Source organism: Mesoplodon bidens (assembly GCF_964165515.1).
Source record: "Mesoplodon bidens genome assembly, chromosome: 1".
Classification (NCBI taxonomy): Eukaryota; Metazoa; Chordata; class Mammalia; order Artiodactyla; family Ziphiidae; genus Mesoplodon; species Mesoplodon bidens.
This window is the reverse complement of record NC_138176.1, coordinates 139,839,952-139,865,838: the sequence shown is the minus strand read 5'-3', so window position 1 is coordinate 139,865,838 and position 25,887 is coordinate 139,839,952. Positions and strand designations below refer to the sequence as shown.

The 25,887-nt window shown below is 41.0% G+C and overlaps 1 protein-coding gene and 1 pseudogene across 2 annotated transcripts; both read right to left on the bottom strand.

Annotated features, from left to right (window-relative positions):
- Nucleotides 1-573: 573 nt before the first annotated feature.
- On the bottom strand, nucleotides 574-24,319 carry LRRC66 (leucine rich repeat containing 66). The gene is made up of 5 exons (XM_081229705.1): nucleotides 23,977-24,319; nucleotides 20,838-21,338; nucleotides 10,961-11,130; nucleotides 4,134-4,323; nucleotides 574-2,628 (listed from the first exon to the last, which is right to left on the bottom strand). Exons 2-5 carry the CDS (start codon nucleotides 21,331-21,333, stop codon nucleotides 791-793), a joined length of 2,694 nt encoding a protein of 897 aa, XP_081085831.1. The 5' UTR covers nucleotides 21,334-21,338; nucleotides 23,977-24,319; the 3' UTR covers nucleotides 574-790.
- On the bottom strand, nucleotides 7,704-9,337 carry LOC308620173 (dr1-associated corepressor-like; annotated as a pseudogene). The gene is made up of 2 exons: nucleotides 9,216-9,337; nucleotides 7,704-8,477 (listed from the first exon to the last, which is right to left on the bottom strand). The product of its transcript is annotated as a dr1-associated corepressor-like (transcript).
- Nucleotides 24,320-25,887: the final 1,568 nt, after the last annotated feature.

The window sequence follows — 25,887 nt, the reverse complement described above, 5'->3', positions numbered from 1 at the left end:
GATTTTCAAGGTGAACGTCCTTGTCTTTGTCATAGTAGATCTGGTCCTCACATAGACAGCCAACAACCATCAGGTTTCTCTGGGTCTGCATTTGAGTATAAAAATTAGAACCAGGGTTTCCCTGGTGGCGCAGTGGTTGAGAGTCCGCCTGCCGATGCAGGGGACACGGGTTCATGCCCCGGTCCGGGAAGATCCCACATGCTGCGGAGCGGCTGGGCCCGTGAGCCATGGCTGCTGGGCCTGTGCGTCTGGAGCCTGTGCTCCGCAACGGGAGAGGCCACAGCAGTGAGAGGCTCGCGTACCGCAAAAAAAAAAAAATTAGAATCATCTTTTCCTAACTGCAACATCATCAGTGTTAAGTTTTAATGTAAAATTTATTAATCGGAACCTTTGATGTTCAAATATCTCAGTGCTTTCCTACCTAAATGATCTATGTCTTGTGAATGGTAGTTTTCTATTAGAATTAACTAAACATAGGGAAGAATTTAGAGAATCAAATTCACTGATTCGGCTCTGAATGTTGACCCCAGTCTCTGTCACTGAAGTGCTCCCGTGTTCTTAGTGAACTGGTTTCATTTGGAAGCATCTGTAATAGTGGTACCTGGCTCTTGACACCATCTTCAAAATACCCCTCCCACCACCCCACCCCCTTTCACACTGAAGATCTAGTTCATCACCACAGGAGTGTAACAATTGTGTTTGGCTTATAACCTTTCTGGAATCACTGTCCTCAAGAGGACATACAAACCCCTCATCAGTGTCCATTCATGTTGTCCTCTTCAGAATCTTGTCACGAGGGTCTTAAGTTCTTCCCCACAGCGATCTTGGAAGGAATAGTGCTTTGAGCTGTGTCTGCTCCCTGAACGTAAGGTTCATATTTGCAAATGTCTGCATCTCCTTCACCACAGGCACTCTCATCAGGATCTGAGGGAACTTCAGAACAACATGTTGGTGTTTGTGGTAAAAGATCCACATTTGAAAACTCCAAGTCTCTAAGTGAGCATTGCCACTCTACTGCCTTGGATTGAAGAGCTGTGACATAGTCGTAAATGGACATGCCTGGGATCTCATCACTGCAAGGACTGTTGCCCAGTGACCTGGGCAAGGTCAATGGATCCTCAAATTTATTGGTGTCAGAGCCACTTTCCGGATGAGTCTCGTACAAACCGTAGTCTGGATCAGAAATGAGAGTTTTTCCAGAATGATCTTCCTGATTCTCACATTTCCCCAGAATCTTCTGGAAGGCGATGCTGTCCTCAAAACTCTCTAATGACACGACATTGTCCCTCCTCTCCCCTGAGTCCTCGTCCCCCAGGGGCTCGTTGGCTCTGCAGCTCTCCTCACCATGTGCCTCTGCTTCAGCCACATTTCTCCAGTCTTCTGAACTTGTTGAACTTAGAGTAAATAAAGACCCTTCGTCAGAATCGGTGTCCAACTCGTACTGAGCGTCAGGCGTGTCCTTTTGTACTAGTTCCTTGTTAGCAGGAGTCACATGCAGGTCATGACCCCACCCCGGAGCGAAGACAGGTGGGGACGGGTCCGTGGCTCCTGAGTCACTGAGCGTGGCCGCTCCATAGTGGGCGAGGGGCTCTTCCTCGTCACCGGCGCCCTCAAGCCTTTGCTGCTGTGCGCTCAGCACATTCTCCTTAGAAAACTCTGAAGGGAAGTGTGGAGTGCCCCCTCTCCCCTCCTTCTCTCCAGTCCTCAGCGCTTTTGTACGCGCCACCATTTGGGAGAGAGGTGTGGTCATCTCCCTAGGGAGGGGTGGGCCGAATTCATTGGAATCCTTACGGATTGAGTCAGGGCTTGTCTGTAATCTGGCAGCCATGGCAGGGATGCCCACTGAACGCTCACTGAGGGAACCTTCCCCGGCCACAGTGTCATAATTTACTTCTCCAGGATTATCATACCTGTAGATGCAGTCCTGTCCCGCCGGCATTAGTTGGGTATCATCAGCATGCGGCCGTCCACGGAGAACGGGCCGGGCCGCACCATGATTTGGGAGCGTGTTATCCTTCCCGCTTCCTGCCCCACTGTGGTCCCCGCATCGTTCTCCGCCCTGCCGACCGCCAGCCTCCTTTCTGCTCGGTACCAGCGTTCTCGCAGGAGTGACAGCCGCGTATGGGGCTTGGTTCTCACAGAGGTTTGGATCGTGGAAAGTTTGGCGCAGATCCATCCTTGGCTGCTGCATGTTCCCTACAGCTTCGATTTCATCGTAGAAGCCCTGGTTTGAATACACGTTCCCTGAACCTGGACTTTTTTTCCGGCATCTCTGTTGCCACAGTCTATCCACATAAGGCCTCGCAAAAGCCCCCAGGCAGAAAGCCACGAAGAACGTGATGGACACTGACAGGCAGACGGCCAGGGCCAGGTCCTGGGAAGCGTCCTCCCTTCTGCCAGCAGCTTGCACATCCCCGGTGCTCCTAACCCTTCCTGGCAGCCGCCTCTCCCTGTCACTGGTGTCAGAGCCCGCAGGGTCCTTCTTGCGCAGAGTGGAAAAGCGCACATCCCAGGGCTTCTCAGCTTTGCTCGTCGTGAGGCTTTTCGTATGATTCAGATTAGTGCGAGGAAGGTGGGTCTCTCTGGACACGCGCCTTGTGGGCGTCCACCAGTATGCCTCCTCCTTCCCTGAGAGTGGGGGTAAAAGCACACGCTGAGTTGACATGGGAATGAGATTCCAGTGGTTTAAAAAGCATCTGTGGGTCCTCAGTCCTCGTCTAGCTAGATTTAAAGTGGGTATTACACGATTAGCAACTTTACTGGCTGATTGCTTGATTGGTTGTCGATGCCGACAGCATGTGTCAGGCTCTGTGCACACTTACACAAGGCTTTCAGGCTCGGGTCTGCTGCTCCCAGGCCCAGGAGACTGTGTTTCTTAGGCTTCCTGACTGACTACTGCCCACAGGAGAAAGGAAGCCAGTCTGTAGGGACAGCCACATTGTTCCTCCTTTCTCCACAGCCTTCCCTACTTACTGCACGTTTACGAGAACATTCCATCAACCCTCTGCAAAATCTGCCTTGGCCACACCTGTGTTTGCTATATCATTTCCTCACCATTCCTCAGTGCTGGCAAACAGCAAAAATATTCGGGTTTCTCTGCTGGTTCCTGATATTCTGCCCTCCACACTCAGAATGCCAGCGTGGTTCTTACAGGGCAATGAAACAAGTGTGGCTGACACCACTAAGACTTCTCTCTAAGCTTCATGGATTTCTCCTAAACCTAAACATGGTAAGTAAGCATGGCCATGTCTCTACTTAATAGCAGTCCTGAATAGAACAGAGGCCAGGACTCATTCTTTAAAAAATGACTCTTTCCCTGCCCTCCTCCCAATTAAGAGTTTGAGAATTAGCCAAGATAGTTAATAGTGGGGGGGGGCGGGGGAAACCTTTCCAAAATACTCAGTTGCAGTAACATATTCTAGCAGTTTGGGAGAGTGGCAGGGAACAAATCAAAGAAAAATATACTTTTGAAATATGTGTGTTTTGTGTATGTGTAGGATTATACTTTCAGAGGGTTTTAGCTAGCATTTTTTTTTTTTTTTTTTTTTTTTTTTTTTTTGCGGTATGTGGGCCTCTCATTGTTGTGGCCTCTCCCGCTGCGAAGCACAGGCTCCGGACGCGCAGGCTCAGCAGCCATGGCTCACGGGCCGAGCCGCTCCGCGGCATGTGGGATCTTCCCAGACCGGGGCACGAACCCGTGTCCCCTGCATCGGCAGGCGGACTCTCAACCACTGCGCCACCAGGGAAGCCCTAGCTAGCATTTTAAATAATTATGTTTCAAGTTTTAGAAGTCCTTTCTTTGATCAGTTATTTTATTAATATTTGGGATAAAAATATGACATTTTGGGGCTTTAGGGAAAAATTCTCTCTTTGTGAAATTTCTGGTTTTGACCAAATCCAGTGGTTTCTGAGCTAGCTGAACTAGGTTTCTCTGACCACGTAAAAAAAACTCGTTCATGAACTGAGGAGAACAGTTAGGTACCAATAATTTTTCTGTGATACAGCCCAAGGATGACTAATGCCATAGGTCAGCACTCTTGCTTCTGGAGGGACTGTCATTGTTTCAAATGAAACTAAATTTTTCATGTCTCTTTTCTGTTTAAATGGAACCATTTCTGAGAGAAGAGACTTACCAATAGACTTGTTGCAAATTGCATTCCACTTTTTTCTCCAAGATTCAGAAATAACATTTTGGAAGACTGCCACGTCATAGTCACACTGCCACTGGTTAGCAGCCAAGTCAGCCTCCAGGTGGGGAAGCTCTAGAGCCATGATCATCATCGGCAGGATGGCGGTCAGAGCATTGTTGCTGAGGTCTACAACCTGCTCGAGAGGAAACAAATTTAGGACAGTCTGTGAATAAAGACATTTGGAGACAAAATAAACTAGTTACAGTTACTGTCTATATCTCTATGGAAGCAATATGAATTTAGCACTGATTTCAGAGGCAGAATACTGGGTTTAATTCTCTGCTCTGTCCCTAAGAACTCTGTGAGACTCTGCAAATTGTTGACTCTCAATCAGCCTACCTCCCAGGGTTGTTCTGAGGATTAAATGTATGTGAAAACGTTAAGTATGGTGCCTGTATTAGATGCCCAATCACTTTCCCTTCCTTCTTTCCTATGAATTGTAATTTGTACTGTTTGATATAACCTAGATTCCCAGTTGTTATCAAGGTCTGGAATTAGAGATCAGGTCTCGAATGTCTAGAAGCGCTGTGATCTTGAAAGTGGCAGGAGATACTGGATGATGAGGACATACAGCCCAGAAGAACTGTGGTTGACTAAAGGTAGCAAAGAGAGTTCTTTTGCATCAAGTATTATCTTAAAGGTAATAGTACATTTCTCTGCATCTATGGCTACTCAGTATAAACAAAATGACTAATTTTCCTAGTCTCATCAGAAATGAAGAGGGAACTGGGGAACAAAAAGGATTCAGTGACTCTAAAAACACAGAGTAGGATCTGTGAAGCTGGATATGGCAGTGGTGTGATGTGGCCAGGACAGCATAGTTAGGTGTAGCTCTAGCTACCATTTGCAGAGCATTGCTGTGTACCAGCCATCCTACTGGGTGCTTTACATGCATTATGTCTATTCCTCCCAACAACTTTGTCATTTCCCCCTTTTTACAGAGGAGGAAACTGGGCTAGGTCACAGTATGTCCCATATAATCCCTACTCCTAAGGCTTGGTACCAGGTGCTCAGAAAATAATGGAGGAATGAACGAATGAATGAATGAATGAATGAGTGAATGGCAGAGTTGAGATCTGATCTGGCTCTGTAGCTGTGTGCCTTCCACTCCAGAACACAGCCTCTCGGAGCCTGAGCTCCCATTGCACTGGAGTGAAGGGATGCGCAGAGGAGGCCTGAAGCATGAGCCACCAGAGTGGGGTCATGGGGTTTGGGAGAAAATCATAAATGCAAACCTCGCTGAAAAGTAAAAAAGAGGGCCATGGATGAAAACCATGGAGGCGGAATGTAATTTAGGTCAATTGTTTAATAAACATCAGGGAAAAAGCAGCACTGGCATCTTGGGTTATATAAATTCCTGAGAAGAGCTTACTCAGACAAACACTCAAACAGCACCATAACCAAGACTCAGTAGTGAGGGGGACCTTTGCACTGTTGAGTAACCAAGCACTCTTGACTCCCAAGGGAAGGCTGTCAAAAATAGGAAGTAGGAGACTGGGACCAGGAAGGAAAAAAAACACAACAAAACTTTGCTTTGGCCTGGCCTTGACTAGTATCAATAGTTTTCTATGTACCCCCTCAACAAAAGGGTGAAATATTCTAATGTTTTTGGGGGTATTTTCTTCTTAGTGCATGTCTGCATTTTTTTTTCATCCTAGCAGCTATTATATTATAAATCACGAAACTAAAAGCAAAACAGAAGAGGGGACAGAAAGCTAATCAAATGATTCAGGAGGAATAATTTCTGAGAAAAGATTAAAACAGAATAGTCCAATTTGGCTAAAGAAGTGGCCATCCACTGTCATTTGAAAGGAGTGTACATTATAGAAAGATTGGGAGAAGCATATAATGTTGCTAACAAATCACTGCTCTAAGAAGAATGGCAGAAGAAAAGGAATGCTTATTTGAAATGCCAATGAAACATTTCATTCTACCTCCACACGATGATGAATTTATGCTTTGAGAAATCTATCTGGTTTCTGAAAAGATTCCCATGTGGAAAGACACGTAATATATAATGCAAGTATTAAATACGTCTCCTGGAAAAAAACCCAACTACATCCATTTTAATATTCGACTTTCTGGTACCAAATATGCTCATCATGTTCCCAAAGAAGTTTTTAGAGTTATTGCTGAACAGGCAGAAGGGTTAATAGAGAAGGAGAAATTGTATGATTCTGGGCAGCTCAGGTAATTTAGAATTACAGATGATTCAGAACATTCTTGGGCTTGTTTTTTAGTTTGCCTGGAGCATCTATTACCTGTGAGCTGCAGAAGACTTATAAAGCACAATAAAAATGCACAGGAAATGAAACAGGCACAGGGAAATTACACATACAAATATAATCAGTATACAATAATACTAAATGAGGTTCCCCGGCAATCTGACAGCCTGTTTGTGGTGAACCGGGAGCACTGCCAAGTTAAGTGGACTTTCTCGTCTGCTCTTATAATTACGACGGCAGACAGGTCCCCAATAACCTGCCCCCATATTCACACCATCTGGGTAATCTCCTCCCCTTGAGTATAGGCAAGACCTGTGCCTCTCTTCTAACCGACAGACCATGGCAAGAGCTATGGATGTCCCTTCCACGATTACATTCCATAAGACTGTGATGTTCTTGCTAGCAGGCTCTCTCCTTTGGGCTCTGAAGCGAGCTGCCATGCTGTGAACTGCCCTCTGGGGAGGTCCACACAGCACATAACTGAGGGCAGGCTTAGGCTGCCAGCCAGTAAGGAATGGTGCCCGAAGCCCAGTAGCCCACGTGGAACTGAATCCTGCCAACAACCATGTGGGCTTGGAAGTGGATCCTTCTTCAGCTGGGTCTTCAGGTGAGACTCCAGCCCTGGCCAACACCTTGATTGCAGCCTTTCCCACCCCCCCCCCTTTTATTATTATTTTATTAATAAACTTTTTTTAACATCTTTATTGGAGTATAATTGCTTTACAATGGTGTGTTAGTTTCTCCTTTATAACAAAGTGAATCAGTTATACATATACATATGTTCCCATATCTCTTCCCTCTTGCGTCTCCCTCCCTCCCACCCTCCCTATCCCATCCCTCTAGGTGGTCACAAAGCACTGAGCTGATCTCCCTGTGCTATGCGGCTGCTTCCCACTAGCTATCTACCTTACGTTTGGTAGTGTATATATGTCCATGCCACTCTCTCACTTTGTCACAGCTTACCCTTCCCCCTCCCCATATCCTGAAGTCCATTCTCTAGTAGGTCTGTGTCTTTATTCCCGTCTTGCCCCTAGGTTCTTCATGACATTTTTTTTCTTAGATTCCATATATATGTGTTAGCATACGGTATTTGTTCTTCTCTTTCTGACTTACTTCACCCTGTATGACAGACTCTAGGTCCATCCACCTCATTACAAATAGCTCAATTTCGTTTCTTTTTATGGCTGAGCAATATTCATTGTATATATGTGCCACATCTTCTTTATCCATTCATCTGATAATAAACTTAAGAACAGCTCTAACTTCTCTCTTTCCCCCAGAGCAACTAAACCCAGCTAAAAGCGGGTGTGGCCTGGGGTGCAGAGGGCGCTAGGAGTCATAATCCTCTTCATCCTCTGCCTCAGGTGCTGAGGGGCCCAGGGGGTGGGGTGCTGGGGGCAGAGGCAGAGTCGAGGTGAAGGGCATGAAGGGTGTCAGGGGGGCTCTGAAAGTGGGCAGGGGGCTGGCTGGGCTGGGATGGGGCCAGTGGTGTCTCTTCTTCTCCGTCAGTATCTGTGTCCTCAGACATCCTCCTGCTGTGAGTCTGTCCCTGACAGCTTCTTGACCTTGCCTTTGCTTCGCATCCCACCATTCTTCCGGCTGCTGCTGCCCAGCTTCCGGCCCCTGCGGGACCCTTGTTCCCATCCATGTGGTTGTCTTCCTCATCCCCCTACATGTCAGGCACGGATTCCACCAAATCCTTCAAGAAGTCAAACTGCTGCTCCAGCTCAATGCACTGCTTCCGGTGGGATGTGGTCACGGGATTGGCGTTTCAGGACTGGGTTACTGGCAGGCCTTCTTCCACAGTGACTCCAGGAAAAGCTCGAGCGCCCAAGAGAGGATGACAGGCGCAGCCGCCACTACCTTCCCAATCTCTTCATCCGTCTACACGATCTTCTTGATCCGGGCCGGTGGGAGCCACACGTTGTACCTCCTCTTGCTCGGTATCTCGGGGCCTCTCTTGCTGCGCCGGGCCCAGCGCCACTGCCCGCAGCCTCCCGGGCCCTGGGCCTGCTCGTCGCCCACCTGTCCTCCGTGGTTTGACTGCAGCCTCGTGAGACACCTTCAGCAGAGGCCCCAGGCAAGCCTTGCCTGGATTGCTGACATCAGCAATAGATAACTAATACACCTATCCATGATCATCATCTAGCCATTCATTCCTTTGTTTATTCAACAAGTGTTTGTAAATACATGGTATGTACTGGACATATGTTAAGCATTAGAAAACAAAATAGACATGATGTATGTCCTCAAAAAGCTCACCGTCTGGTAGAAGGGTTATGGGGATATAGGCATTAATGGCTAAACCATACCTAAAATGAAATAATTGCAGTTTCCATACAGGCAATATGGAAAAAGCATAGTCTACTATACCTGTGTATAAAGGGAAACTAATTCAATCTGGAGACCCAGGGAAGGCTTCCTTGAGGAGTAGTAAGAGTTAGCTCTTCCAGGCAAAATGATCAGCAGTAGGGGAGGGCTTGGGGTGAAAACTAGGCAGGGATGCAGTCAGCAGGGGAAGGTGGCTTGAAATGAGGCTGGAGGGGCAAGCAGGGGCCAGGCCCGTGTCGTGAAAGCTTACAATCAGATTTGTACGTTAAAAGAGTAGGGCGACGCAGCCACTTTAGCATTTCTATATGTAGTCTGCATTTATAAAGGGCTTACTGTATTCCAACTACTGTTCAAAGCACAGTCTATGGATTAAAACATTTAATTCTCACGAAACTCTATGAAAAAGGAAGCAACTTACCTCTCTTTTACAGTTGAGAAAACTGAGGCACAGAGTGATTCGGTAACTTACCCAAGATCGTGTGGCTGGCAAGCAGCAGAGCCTAGGTTTAAACTCAGGCAGCTGGCTGCAGAGTCGACCTCCCTCACCACTGCGTCACTAGTCTCCGAGAGAGGACGGGCTTGGAGGGCCATTCTGGTTGAAAGGGGCGGGGGCGAGGTTGGGCATTTGTCTTGCAGCTATGCTTGAAGAGCACCTTACATAAAACTGGGAAAACGCCAGCTGTCTGCATTGATGCTCTCTAAGGTGACAGCCATTGGCCACATATGGCTATCGATCATTGACATATGGCTAGTCCAAACTGGGATGTGCAGTAAGGTTAAGATACAGTCTGCCCTCCATATCTGTGGTTTCTGCATTCTCGGATTCAACCAACCATGGACAGAAAATAGTTTAAAAAAAAAAATTCTGAGTGTTCCAAAAAGCAAAACTTGAATTTGTCCTGCGCAGGCAACTATTTACATAGCACTTACATTGTATTTACATAGCATTTACATTGTATTATTGTAAGTAATCTAGAGATGATTTAAAGTATATGGGAGGATGTGTTTAGGTTATACGCAAGTACTATGCTATTTTATATAAGGGACTTGAGCATCCACGGATTTTGGTATCCATGGGGGTCCTGGAACCAATCCCCTTGGACACCAAGCATCAGCTATACACACAGGGCTTTGAAGACTCAGTATGAAAAAAGAGAATGGAAAATATCTCATTAATAATTTTTATATTGACTACATGTGTAAAAGAGAATATCTGGATATATTGGGTTACAAAACATATTAGTAAAATTAAATTCACCTGCTTATTTTTACTTCTTAAATCTAGTTACTGAGAACATCTAAAGTTACATATGTGGCCCACATTATGCTCTATTGGACGATACTGGCCTATATAAAGAATGGGGGTGTGTGGTGCAGGTTACGGGGACGGGGGATTCAACCTTCTCCTAAGCCATCTCTAGGTCCTGGTGTTTCTAAAGGAGCACTGAGGGGAGATCTTACAATATCTCTCCAAAGAGGAGGAGAGAGGAGGAAGGGGCTAGGAGGAGAAGGGGCTGAAGCTGCCAAAGTTAGAGCAGGGCTGTAGGTGTTACTCACACTCCCAGCTGTCAGGACCTCGGTGAGATTCACTGCAAGGTGCCCGAGAGACAGGCACCATGCCTCCAAAATGTGACGTCGATCCCCCCAACGTGGCTCTGACGTTTAGAACTGCATGTGGCACGTGGTAAGTGGGATGCAAGGATGAGTTGATATCATTATGATTTGTATTATTCTGTGCCCAATTTTGATGTGGAAGCACCAGAGTCACTGGCCTTCAGAGGCCCATGTGGTCCTGGGCTATATGGGGTGTAGAGCCCATTTAGGCCCATATAGTCCCAAATTGCATAAAACCCCAGGGACCTTTGACTGACCTTGTAGTTCAGGGAGGGAGTCTTGCTAATAACCGAGATTTAATTTCTTGCCAACTGGTAAGTGGAAGCTTGGAGTTGGGTTTAATTAGATTTAGGAAAAATAATGTACCAATTCTTGCTGCTGAGCATACATGTTCAAATAAAATGTCCACTACTGAGGCCTTGGATTTTTGAGGTAAGAGAGAGACTTCAGCTCTTTTAGGGGAATCTTAAAATAGACTTATATTTTTTGATTGGTAGCCAGTACTACTGGGCATGAAGAAACTCTTCAATGGAAATATTCTTCTAATGTAATTGCCTATAGTTCTGCATATTAGAAATATTATAAACACTATTTTCTAACCTGTAAATTTTTTAGGTCCTTGAAGGCTTCTGGATGAATTCTGAATATCTTGTTACTCTTTAAATGGAGGTTTTCTAGTTGCAGGCAGTTATGAAAATCAGACAAACCAATTTGCGTTATCCCATTGAATGACAGATCCAAACTCTGTAATGACTTCAGTTTCCATAGCCCTGTTAAAATTAAAAAGCAAATTGAAATATAAATTGGTGGTATTTACCGCAGCATTGTTTGTAATGGTGGAAAACTGGACACAACTTAAATGGTTCACGACAGAGAAATGGGCAAAGGATGGTATATCAATACTACAAAATACTGTGTAGTCTTAAAAGAGAATGGGATAGATCAACATGAAATAACTGAACAGGAAGGAAAAGTTAAGTTGCAGGAAAGTAGAGTATAATTCCAATGTTCTTGGGGAAAAAAGGCCACATGCAAACATACACATATGTTTCAAGAGAGCAGAGAAGAAGGCCTGGAAGCAGATGAACTAAGCTACCAGTGGTAGCTACACTTAGAAGTAGGATGGTGGAGGGAGGTGAAACTATGCTTCTATTTTATACACTTTTGAATTCTTCCTTTGAATGAACATGTGATAATGTTATAATAAAAGCATCAATCAAAAATCTAACCTTGATTGAATGAAACGGTAAATATGATACTTGCTTATTTGATTGAACTATGGGTAAAACTGGATGATCTTGCTATGGTTATAGAGGAAAAAGTTGTTTTGATGCTTTATTTACATGGACGAATTCTTCCCCTTTTAAGATGTTCTTATTCTATTTTGTAGCTGTATCCTTTAACTACTTATTGTTGATATTATAACTATTTTTTATACTTTTCAAAGGTAATATGTTATAGCTAGAGGTTTTATTTTCTGGCAAAATAATATAATTGAGTTTTGGTCTCTGCCTTTGTATTTCACTTGATTCCAGAAGTAACCATGAGGCCCATTTGGCACTGAAGATAAAGGTTGAGAATGGTGTGCCAGCCACAGCAGTCTTCCAAACTTGAGCTCCCATATGAGTCTCACATGGAAGCCCTGCATTTTTACATTTCCTTCTGCTCTGTTCTCACACATAGTCTGTGTCTTTAACAAACTACTACATAGCAGATCAGGTTGGTTCAATTCCAGAAGGGTTTATTCCTTGTCTACTATCTGCAAAATATCAGTACTTACTGTAAGACTAATTATGCAGAGAGATGATGACCTAAATGAAATGGCTGCACATCTATGTTCTCATTTGCTCATTTCAGCTGTACAGACTAAGCAAGAGACCACAAGGACGACAACTCAGTCAAAATATTATGAGCATGGCACTTAGTGCTGAGGACAAAGACAGCAGAGAAACTTTGTGTCTGGTTGCGTGATAAGACACACACACAAGAAAAAGTTATTAGTTATATAAAGCAGTTTTACCCCCACTATTGACTGTAAAACAATTGTTGTTTGTCAGCCTCTCCATCAGATGATTAGTCCTTTCAGGGCAGAATTCACACCTTTGTGAACACTTGTAATGCCCAATATATAATATACATTCAATAGGCTAGAAGTCACAGTGTTTGACCTGCACAGAGACTTAAAAGTTGCTGAGCCAACATCAAAGATTCAATACAAACATGTACATTTCTAGCTTCTCTTGAAAAATAAGTCTCAACTGGCACAAGACTTTTGGCTGGAGCTGAATGAGGGCTGCCTGCTATGGATGGGGCATGCACTTATAGAAGAATATGATATCTCTATCAAAAAATAGAAAGTCAAAGGATAGGCCAAGAAGCCTGCATGTTTAAAAAAATGAGAGAGAGCCAAGGCTGAGATTCAGCTGGCATACGCTGGTGAGAATACTTCCATATTGGTTCATAAATAGCCACTGCTGAGCCACTGTGTGTTGCCCCGCTGCTCTAGGCACTTTAGTCTATTCTCCCTTCCACCTCTCACCCAGAGCAGGATTCTGCTTCATCATTACAGCCAGGAGGCATCCAACTTGGGAACCCAGGCTAAAGGCCTCTTGTTAAATATTTTGAATATAAGCTCTGGAGAAAATACATTTCTTTCTGGAGTGAAGAATATTCCTACGTGTTTTAATATGCAAATGTATGGGTCTTGAGAAAAAAGTGCAACACAGAAGCTGATATGAAAGAAGTTTCTTAACATTTTCATGATAATTGCCTGACCTGTACAGGGATGTGAGCTCATGGTCCCTATCATATCTAGTACTTAATTGAATTGAATAAGTACCCCAGGAGTTCAGTGGAGAGGGAGACCATGTCTAGTTTGGTCTCTATCAATGGACAGGGGTGTGTTGAAATCTCCAACTGTAACAGTGGATTTGAAATGGAGCTGGACCTTGCAGGGCCTTCTCAGGGACAGACCCCTGTGTCCCTGGCCTCTCATTTGTAGAAAAGCTTTAGCCTCCTAGGGCTTCCTCGAGTTCCAAAGAGAAAATTCAATCACAGAAGTGAGAAAATGTAGAAACAAAGGAAAACAGTCAAGCAAGACAAAATAATAATAGTTTATAAAAATAGAATGACCATATGGTCCAGCAATCCAACTCCTGAGAATATACGCAGACAAAACTATAATTCAAAGAGATACATGCCCCACTGTGTTCATAGAAGCACTGTTCACAAGAGCCAAAACATGGAAACAACCTAAATGTCCATTGACAGATGAATGGATAAAGAAGATGTGGTACATATATACAATGGAATACTACTCAGCCATAAAAAAGAATGAAATAATGCCATTTGCAGCAACATGGATGCAACTAGAGATTATCATACTAAGTGAAGTAAGTCAGAAAGAGAAAGACAAATACCATGTGATATCACTTATATGTGGAATCTAAAACATGGCACAAATGAACCTATCTACAAAACAGAAACAGAGTTGTCATTGCCAAGGGACGGGGTGGGAGGGAGAGGGACGGACTGGGGGAGTTAGGGGTTGGTAGATGCAAATTATTACCTTTAGAATGGATAAAAAACAAGGTCCTACTGTATCGCACAGGGAACTATATTCAGTATCCTGTGATAAACCATAATGGAAAAGAATATAAGAAAAGAATGTATATAAGTGTATAACTGAGTCACTTTGCTGTGCAGCAGAGATTGGAACAACATTGTAAGTCAACTATACTTCAATTAAAAAAACAATAGCTATAAAAAAAAAGTCAATGACCTTTAGTTCCTCCTCAAGGGTATAGATAATATCCTGAGTCATAGCCTTGAGCTGTTTTGCAGATACTAAGACCCCACCAGGTGGAGGGAGTTAACTGCATGCTGACCCCACGAGCAAATAGACCCCATGGTTGGAACCAGAAGGTTGATGATTCCTGAAACATCACCCTGTTTCTTTGCCATCAACCAATCAGAGAATTGCACATGAGTGGATCACGCCCTGTGACCCTCTCCCTCACCCTGTCTTTAAAAACTCTTCTCTGAAAACCATCGAGGAGTTCAGGCCATGTGAGCATGAGCTGCCTGTTCTCCTTCCTCGGCACCCTGAGGTAAATGTTGTCTGTGCTTTCCTTCACCACAACCCGGTGTCAGTAGATCGGCTTTGTTGCACATTGGGCCAGCAGACACAAGTTAGGTTTGGTAACAGATTTGCTCACTTCTCTTTACAGTTCTGTTAGGTTTTTCCTCACATATTTTGACAATCTATTGTTAGGTGTATTCACGTTAGAATTATTATATCCCCTTCAAGAACTGATCCCTTTATCATTAAGTGGTGCTTTCTTTATCCCTGAAGTCTCCTTTGTCTGAAATTAATATGGCTACTCCACCTTTCCTTAGATTACTGTTTCTCTGATGGCATATCTTTCTCCATCCCTTTAGCTAGCGGTTTTATTTGTAATACCAAAAAAGACAGCCCAAGTGTCTGCTGACAGGTAAATGAGATTATCCACACAATGAAATTCTACTCAGAAATAAAAAGGGATGCACTTTTAATACATACAACAACATGGATGAATCTCAAAATAATTATACTGAATGAAAGAAGATACATCAAAAATAAAAGAATGTGTTGAACGATTGCATTTATATAAAATTATAGAAAATGCAAATGAATTGATAGTGACAGAAAGAAGATCAGTGGCTACTTGGGCAGGGGAGAGATGATGGGTGGGAAAGATAGATTGCAGAGAGGCATGAGGAAATTCTGGGGGGTGATGGATAGTTATCTTGATAGTGGTGATGGTCTCACAAGTCAGTGTGGTTCAGAGAGCCAGAGGACAGACCAGAGCACTCAGAACATGGAGAATCAGGGGCCTCCAACATTATACAGGCCTACAGAAGTATGAACAGTAGTGCAAGATTGTTGGTGAGTACTCTGAACTTTATACAAACTCTGAACAGTTGTAGAAAGAGAATGAAAATCACCTTCAGTTACTCATTGTACCAGAAATCAAGGAGGTGATGACTATTATAGCAAAGACTAGGATGGGAAACAGAATTAGATACTCAGGCTCATCAAATGGCCCTAAAGGAGAAGTAACACTTTTTGAGCACCTGTTATGTACAAGGTACAATGAGAGATGTTTTACATATATCATCACTCTGTGTGTTATAGCTTTTACAAATGCTATCTCTAACCCTCACATCAACCCTGTATATATCACTATCTCCAGTTAAAGATAAGGACCAGGAAGCTTTTATAGGTTAAGTGACTTGCTTAAGGTCAATAAACAAGCAAATAGAGTAATACAAGGCATATAAAAGTATAAAAGATAAAGTAAAAGAGTAAATAGGAAGAGTGGGACCAGAACATGCCCAAACTTGGGGGGGTGATTTTGAACATGGAGAGTTATAAGAATATCCTCTTATTTGATTCCCTTCTTAATATCAAGCTAAGATCCCCAAGAAGGGAAACTTCTGCACATGGGAATTAAGACTGTGAAGTTCAGTTACTCCTCCCACATGAAGATTTTCCTTTTACTTCCAATTTTAGAGAATTAAGGTTCAATGTTATTAAGAGAACTGGTGGAGTCCTGCAAATGACCTTTTTTTTTTTTTTTTTTTTTTGCGGTACGCGGGCCTCTCACTGTTGGGGCCTCTCCCGTTGCGGAGCACAGGCTCCGAACGTGCAGGCTCAGTGGCCATGGCTCACAGGCCCAGCCGCTCCGTGGCATGTGGGATCCTCCCGGACTGGGGCACGAACCCGTGTCCCCTGCATCGGCAGGCGGACTCTCAACCACTGCGCCACCAGGGAAGCCCAAATGACCTTTTTGTTTGGAGGTCTCTCAAGATGGAGTTGGAAAATTGGGGTAAACTCTTCTATGACACTTGGCTGTGTTTCTCAATAAGAGAATATGTTCTTTTACATATTTTGCATGGCGAATCAATGTTGAGGAGTATTCAGGTGAGTGAAAGAGGCTGTGAGGTGCATTAAGAGCTGGGGCTTGGACATCAGAGAGTACATTTTATGTTTTGAGAGAGTCAAATGTTGGGAGAGGCATATGGAGGCACTTTTGTGGAGATGGGATTATTCATTGAACTGCTTTCTGATGATCACATAGGCAGGGATTTGATAAGCCTTTGCATTTAAAACGCCAGAGGCAGTTTCATTATTTCCAAGAAATTATCTCAGTGTCTATGAGAAAAAAGGCCGCAGAGGGCATGCCCAGACATTACACCATCTTAGAAACATTCCTTTGGACTCTGAACTTCTTAAGTGGTCTCCCAAATTCGATAATCTGATAACATAAAATGATGATATTCAAGGGTTATGGCTTCAAGTTCAAAGAGTATTAGGAATTGGAATAGAGTCTGGAATGATCCTGGATAAGATATTTGGGTCATAAAATCAGCCCCTTAATGTGGTCAAATTTATATAGGTGAGCCAAAGACCTTGACCTCTTAGCTTAATGATATACATTCATTTTGTTACTTTAGAACCTGAATTGGTTTGGAGAACATTGGTTATTGGTATTTCCATAATCCAAATAGTAATCAGGATGAAAGGTTTAATTCCCTACAAATGAAAAGAATACAATATACTTTTTTTCCCAACAATACGCTGGTTATGTTTTCTTCTCCTCCACCAGTTTCAAAAATCAGGTATTATTTCATCTCATTGATAACATATTTATCTCTTGGATTCTGGAATTTAGTATGTTAATGTGAGGCTGTCACATCTGGTCTTTCAACCTCACTGGAAACTCAGTAAGATGTTGGTGCTGATCCATTTTCAGGCACTCTGTGGGCACTCCAGAAACACTGTTTGATACTGTCTGATGAAAGTGGGATAGTTTAACTGGAGACCAATCCCCTTGTTCTCCATTTTTTTAAACTGATTTTTCCATTATTAATGCTGTACTCCAAGAATATGGGAGGAAGGTGGAATGATCATGAAGGTTAAATTCATGGCTGGCTTCTGTTTTGTGAATTGCATTGGCCAGTACCTCCTCTGGGTGTTTTCCCAACATGAAGCTTATTGGTAACATCACAGATGATCAGCATCAAGAAAGGAAATCAGCTGACACTGGGCTGGTTAGTCAATGTGATCTTGCACCCTTACAAAAATGGGTTTTTGGGCTTCCCTGGTGGCGCAGTGGTTGAGAGTCCGCCTGCCTATGCAGGGGACGTGGGTTCGTGCCCCGGTCCGGGAAGATCCCACATGCCGCGGAGTGGCTGGGCCCGTGAGCCATGGCCGCTGAGCCTGCGCATCCGGAGCCTGTGCTCCGCAACGGGAGAGGCCACAACAGTGAGAGGCCCGCATACCGCAAAAAAAAAAAAAAAAAGGGGGGGGCTTTCCACAGTCAAAGCAACTTTTCACTGGCTCTATAAACTGTCACCATATTAAGACATGTGAAACATGATTTATAAAGGTGCTATAGGCCAATTGTTTGATTGCTGCTTTCTGAGAAATCTCTAATTAATCATTATCTTTAGATGAGTGCAAACACCTATGTAAATAGATACAAATGATACTCTGCTTATGAATTATAGTGGGCTAGGAGTCATATCTACTGCAATAATTAGTTAACATTGTAAAAGGTAACTTGAGATTCAGACAAAAACAAATTTATCATTTGTTTCTAAAAGACTGTTATTCTCAATTTGTGCCGAGAGTAATAATAACTAATATTTGCAAAGTACTTTAGAAGTTTATGAAGTACTTTTCACATTTTAATAGCTACTGTTTATGATGCCAAATACTGTGTTAAGTTAGGTTCTTAAGATACATCTTTCATTTAATCCTCACAGTTCTGAGTAAATATTACATTATCTAGACATTTCCTTTAAAAAGGCGTAGGATAAAGGAATCAAAAAAGAACAGAGGTCAGGAATAGGATGGCACCTCAGGGAGCACCTCTCTTACCAGCTTTTTCCCTCGAAAATGGGATTTCAACATCAGAGTTACCCAGCCATAGTCACAGAATCATAAAATGGGATGGGATGCCAGAGGGGACTCTAGTCCCTAATAAGAACTGAAAGTGTATGATGATTACAGGAAAACAAACCGCAAAATGCTATGGAGAAAAGAACTCTGAATTACATCCAATTAGATTCCGGGCTTACAGTGGACCTCCATCATCAATCTGTTTCATTCATCTCTCCATGGTTTTATTTGCTAGAATTCCATTAGAATTTCAGATAAAGGATTTACTCATTTCACATCTTTTTATCCCCTCCTTTGCAAGCTTAACATATTTCCTGATATTCTGGGAGGCAGAAGTTTAACTTGGGAAAGGAGGATGGGACTGCATCTGCATTTTATAGGGATATTTGGTCCTTAAATGAAATGTATTCATCCTAACCTCCAGTTAGCTCTGGAGAATTCATCTGCCTTAAGGAGATATAGTCAGCGTTTCTCTATCTACTGTTATGGTGGGATAATATTTTGACATATTAAGCTTTTACCTGTCTCTATTTTCCTTGTGTCCTTTCTCTCGGTTCAAGCAGAAAGTAAAAGCTCTGTGTTAATTGTTCCAGGGGAGGCACATCGCAAGGCAGAAAGCAGAGGCAAGCAGAGGCGACTACAAGTCTTTTTGGCTTTTGTTTTCCAAAGGCCTGAATCTTTAGAGGAAAGGAATTTCTAGATCTAGATAGAGAGTTTTGAAGAAACAAAAGCGGGTAAGAATTTTCTCCAAACTGAAAGACTGAAAAGAAACATTCTCTGGCCAGAGGGGGTAAGGGGGACACACACACACACACACACACACACACACACACACACACTTTGATGCCTTGTCAGGGTATAAGATTCTAGAGCTGCGGTATAAATCTAGGAAAAGATAAAGGAAAGCCCATGAAAAACTGATGTTAAGTGTAAGTACCCCTACATCCCATCACAACTGACGCTAGCAAAATGAGGGCTCAGAATCAGAAACTGTGCTGAGTTATAAACAGCAGAAGGTTATATCTCTAGTACACTTGAATTTGTGGGTTGAGATTCACATCTACCATACTAGTTAGAAAACACAGTTATATCATGTGGATATGTGTAGCTTTAATGATGTTCGTCAGAGTTATAGCAAACAAAATGGAAATAATCTAAATGCTGTTTGATTGAACAGATTATAATATATGTATATATTAATATGAGATTGCTTAATTATGTAAAGATGTTCAAAATATTCTGTGATATAAAATTATGTTATGAAATATTTTGGACAGTAAATCCAATTTTGAAAGAAAAATATATATGTAGGCATAAAGAATAAACTTGAAGAATACATATTACATGAGGGACTTTCATGTTTCCCTTTAAATTTTTCTTTAATTCCTAATGTTTTACAAAAAACAGGCATTCCTTTTGTAATAAGAGCAATATGATAAAAATCATAAAATAAAACGCAATTAGTTTACACTTTGCACTGAAAATACATTACACTGCTTTTATGGGAAAGTTCAGGGAGAGAAGACTCCTGTCCTTCTCACACAATTCTGCTGCTGTGGTGACTGAAATGGTAGTCCCTTCACCTGCCAGGCTATTATAGTGAAAATTATGCTTAAAACAAGATACTGGAGAAAGCAAAAAATAAATGAATACATAAAAAAATAAAAGCATGAAATGAAAGAACTGAAAATGAGAAAAACTAAATATGCATAATTTGAGATGGAGAAAAATGACAATATCCTTACACTTTCTTTTTTTAGCATAAGATCTTATATAAAGTAAGTACTTAGCAAATAGTGACCAAGACTGAAAACAGACAGGGAAAGGAAACTGTCTAGCACTCCTGAATATAAAAAGGAAGCTCTGGCTTATGAATCTGATACATTTTCTAAATAAAACATTGGTGGATTAAAGAACTCCAAAATGTAGATTATTGAGTATTGGAATGGATGAGAATTTATTATAATAGGAGGGTATGTGCAGTTCTGATAAGGAGTCCTACTTTGATTTGATAATAAGGAAGTTTATATATAATATTAGCATATATGTAGTCTACATTTGGAGGAAAACTAGATAAGAAGATGTAAAATGTATTCGGTAAAAATAAAAATTATAAATATGGTAACACTTAATTTGCATTGTTACATATTAAAAGTATCTGAAATACTTATTTCTCAGTGCTTTTCTGTAATTAGTAAAAAAAAATACATAAATCAAAGTAGGTAATTTAAAATCACACATTATTATTTAGTACTTAAGTACTTCCTAGTGTCTCTTGACAAATCCATATAAGATTAATGTAAGTTATAGCAATGGGAGATTAAATTACATTGACTTTAAATTCCACATATTATAACTTAAAATTCCACTAAGAAACTCCTTTTATTATATTTGCTCTGATCCAATTGCTTTACTTTCAGCTGTTTCCTTGAAACTGAAAACCAACCTGGAATTCTTATTGACATAAAAATTAGCTCTCCACATACTCACTGTTTCTTGGTCTAGTCCATCTTTTAAAGTTGTACTTACCCTTGGGAATGTCACTGAGTTTATTTCTTTGAAGAATGAGCAACTTTAGAAATGGAAGCCCATTTCTCAAGCTGCCTCTGTGGCGTTTCACCCACAAGGACTTAAAACTGAGTAGGTCCAATGACACGGAGTGAATGGCATTGTTGCTGAGGTTTAATATTTCCAAAGCATGAAAATGTGCAAGAGAGCTTAAGGTTATTTTCGATATGAGGTTGTTACTGAGGTCCAGGTGTTTTATATTCCATTCTTCTTTTTTCATGTGAGTTTGTAAGAGAACCCTAAAGAAACTGGAACTTACATCCACTGTGGCTGCTGTCTGTGATATGTCCACAGGTATTTCATGCTTTCCAGCAAAAGAACAATTTGTCAGAAGATATCCGTTCCATTGGCACTCGGAATTGAATAAAATACTGCTTTTTCTTGATGGGTTTGTCATTGTGCCAGTAAAATAAAGACCTATAACCATGGTAATGACTCTGAAACGTAGGTTTTTCATAATGCCTGGAGAAAGAAAAATTGACTTATTCAAAGTAACTTATGTAAAAACTAATAGCAAATAAGCAGAAATTTTAACTTTCAATTTAAGATTTAGGAAAGTTATCTTGCCTTGATCGCCAATTTACACGGATGTTTGATTTCTTAGACAGTGGGGCAAAATGTAGGTACCAAAATGGTAAACAGCTTTAGTGTAAAATTACATTTATGCCACAATTTTAAAGAAAGAACACCTCCTGATTTGTCAAAAAATATGTACTCACTTGGGCCTCACCTGTGTCTGCTTTTCCAGGATTACTCACCCTGCAGTCTGCTTTGGAATGAGGGAAACCTACCAAGATTAAAAACTTTTCTGCTTCCTTCCTGGTCTTTAGTACCGAGCAAAGTCTATTATCCTTATTTTACAGCACGGTAATCAGCCATGTGCTTTATCACATGAGTGACAAGCCATACAGTTACACCAAACCGTGGAACTGTATAGGTGGAAAGATCAACTCATGAAAGAGACTCGATTTTTTTTAATGACCAGAAGAACTACAAGCTTTGTCTTTGCGGCTTTTGTGGTTTTTCAAATCCACTTGAAACCATTTAGATATCTACGTTAAAAAAAAAAAGGGTTATAAAAAGGATGCTCTCCCTAGGACCCATGAAGATATAATTAGATACAGAAACTCAAGTATCTTTTTCACCAAAGATTCTTGAGAAGCAATTGAAAGCTTTAAAACAAGTATCTACAAATCACAATGCCTGAATGTATACACAAAAAACAATTTTAAGAGTAGATGAATAACTTTTTTGTGACTTGTTTTAATTACTAAATTCCATTAAAAGATCAGTGTGTGTACAAATAACCACATTACTTGGCACGTAGGTTTACAACAAATCGTCCCTTCCATTCTGTTCCAATGGCAAATGGCACCACTCTAGTTCTCATCACTAATCTGCAATGCTAGAATGGGCTAACTGGTTTTCCTGTCACTGCCTTTCAATTTTCCTTCTTGCTTCATCCAATGAAATTCCAGAGGGTTACTTCCCCATAGTACTGTTTTCCCATATCATATCCTCATTCAGCATCCTTAAAGGGCTCTGCAGTGCCTACAGTCCAAATCCCTCAGGTTGGCTTCCCAGGCTTTGTATTATTTACCTAAGTTTATGAACTAGTTTTAAAAGTACATGTGGAGCAACTACAAGATGGGGCTTGTGCACCTCAGTATATATGTAGATCTCATGCAAAAATTAGCTTTTAGTTCACTCCAATTCCAAGCCAATGCCTTTTCCTCTCCTCAGTCCAAATCCTACATATGCCCTTCCAGATCCATCACAAATCCTATGACCTGAAGACCCTTCTTCCTGCTCTGGCCTCTATTTTGTTCAGAAATCTTTCAGTAAATATTTATTGAATGAATGAATGCATGTTAGTAACATTCAGTTTGAAAGAATATCAGTACTGTCCTATATTGCTATTGCTTTGCATTGCATCTGTTTTAAACAGCCCAAAAGACTATAAGCTCCCAGATGGTAAGGGCCATGTTTTCATACATACATACATACATACATACATACATATATATATATATATATATATATATATATATATATATATATATATATATAAAACTTCCCCCCATGTTTTATATTTTTAATAGTCTTTAGTCTGTCATAGGACTATGCTATCTATATATCTATATATAGGGCTATATCTGTATTATCTACCTATCTATCATCTATTTATCTCATCTATGTATCTATATATTTTCCCCCATGTTTTCTATTTTTAATAGTCTGCAGTCTGTCATGCTCTGCTTGGATAAATGCATGCAATGGATGAAATTTACCATGTAACTTTTTAAACTTTGGTTTCATACAAGGTCAAATCTGCCATATTTTGAAAGGCACCTAAGTTCCGGTACATGGCTATGAACTGCAAAGGTGCCCTACAGCATGGAGGAGTGATTTATTTTTAAAGTGTGCCTCTTATGCAATACCAGAAATTCAATTAATTTGTAGAGTCAGAAAGATATTTGTTACCATATTCAAAGCTGCAATCATTACATACGTAATTATATAGCAAGCTAATGTAACAACATCAGCAACAAAAAAAGATTCATCATTCATAGGCACACTACAATACTGAAGAGAAACGTGGTTGGAAAAAACTTCTTCTTAAGGGGACTTAAGTAAGATTTTCACTGACCTGATTCTTTCTAAGTTGAAGAGATTTATCTATAACTAATAGTTTTGAGTTCAAAACAGCTAGATAAGGATAATCTTATATCATAAAGTGAAAGGTATTCATTTGTAAATTTTAAAAAATATTATATATATATAAAACAAACTTATATGTATTAGGTAAGGAACACCTGAGAGCTCCAGAAAAATTTTCTGAGGATATTGGAGACAATTACGTGGAATGTAAATCTTTAAATGGACATATTCAAGCCGAAGTATGAGGAAGCAGAAATACTGGGTGTGTCAGACAGTGAGACGGGGAGAAGGCAGTAGAAAAAAAGTAGAAAGGAAATGAAGAGTTCATTCCTATATAAAAGAAAGAGAAGTTACAACAGTTAGAAGAAAAAAAGCAGGAGAGGCTAGTTTTGCTAAGATGTAGAAAGAACACAACAGTAACAGTGCTTCTAAGGCATACCTTTGATCCTTAGGGATTTTTCAAATGGGTCTCTCTCTGAATCAAGCCAGGTAGGGATTTTAGACTTGAGCCTTTGAGGCTCCACCCATCTGCCCTGGAGCCTGCCCTGTGGCAAACCTTCAACCCTTTCATCTCCAAGCTCTGGCCTCTTGCAGAGGTGACAGCAACAGACAGCGTGGTGCACATTCCCCTGGGATACTGGGGGAAAAGTCAACAGAGAGAGGCCTTCTGCAATGCAGAGGGTAGGACTTTCCAGACTGGGTCTGTACAACTTCTAACTTTGAGCTCCGGGATTCCAGAGAGATTACATAAATACTGGCGGCGTCCAATTCTCAAGCTGTATTTACATTCAGCACGTTTATATGAGTAAGTAGAACCCTGCTAATATTTTAACAATTAAAAAACTAACAGCAAACAATTTTACAGAATCTTTATTGTAAACAGAGGTCATTGATAGTTATTACAAACTGAATCAACTGAAAGTCAAATTGGTAACTCGACGCATTTATAGGTTTACTTTTGTATGGCATAATTTGTAATCTTTGCCCCCTCAGTGCTTTAAAAAAGATTACTAAAATTATCAGCATTTCAATGTTCTCTTTTTTTTTTTGTCAAGTTTAGCACCGTAACATTCTCATGATCTTTAAAAAAACTCACTCAAAAACTAGGCAGAACGTCCACTTTTCATTCAAAACTATCACACACAATTTGTTTTTTCAATGCAAAAAGAATACAAATAAGTATATTTTTAAATATTACAGAGCACACATACAGTCCCTACTGTGTATAGTTTTGCATTCTTCCTACCTGCCCATTAGAGAGCCCCTAAAATACCTTGCTTTCATTTCATTTGTCCCCCATGTCATTATAATCCACCTCTGAAGGACTGTAGTTATTTAAACAAGCACGTGTCTGCCCCATCTCCGGGGATCCTGTCTTTGTCCTCTACCTCCCCCAGGTCTGTTGCTTGTCATATCAGCGCTTGATGGAGGGGAGGAATGACAGCAGAAGAGGCAAAGTTAACAATTCAGTTTAGTTTATAGAAAAATAGCATCTGATGGTGAGAATGAGTAGCTGAGGCTTTACTGTTATGCTAAACAGGTCACAGGTAAAATGGACAGTTTGTTCTTGTTCTGCTTCCCAGGGAATTTCCCAGGTCTACATTTCAATGAAAAACCAAAAGCTACCTGTGAAGTGTCCTAAATTACTATACCTGTTACCTTAACAATCAGTTCTGTAAAAACATCAAAATATTCTCTCATGTCCAAAGCACTTAATGGAGATGTATCAAAAACAAGTATTTCTCAAAGGGGAGTAAAAATAGATTATTTCATGAATTACATTCAATAAATAATACTTTGTAACATAGTGTTCTGTGGTTTTTGTAAAAATATTTATCTAAACTTTCAAAACAAATCTAAATAGAGCAGACAAGTAATGAATGTAAAATTTACAATGTAAAATTTACAAATACACTGAGCATCTGAACGAATATTCCGATGGAGTTTTTCTGAACATTATTCAGATATTAAATGATACTGAATATAGTCATATGGGTTCTGAATATCACTACAACAAATAACACCCAGAGGTCATAAATTTCACTCTCTCTCTTTTTTTCTTCACTTAAAAAAAAAACTTCACTCAGTAGTAGGTAGTAAGTCAATCTCTACTTTAGTATAATTTAGTGACTACTCATAATCTCTAACGTATTTGGTTTTTCTATCAGAGAGAACTGTGACAATATTGAATGCAAATTTTTTTGTATTGATTTTCCTATCTATATAGTTCAAACTGGCAAGGACAGAATATTCTACTTGAATGCAGAACGGGGCCTGTGATTTATCTCTTCTGCCTATTTTACAGCACACTACTTTTTTTTTTTTTTTTTTAGAGAGGTCACTTCTTGCA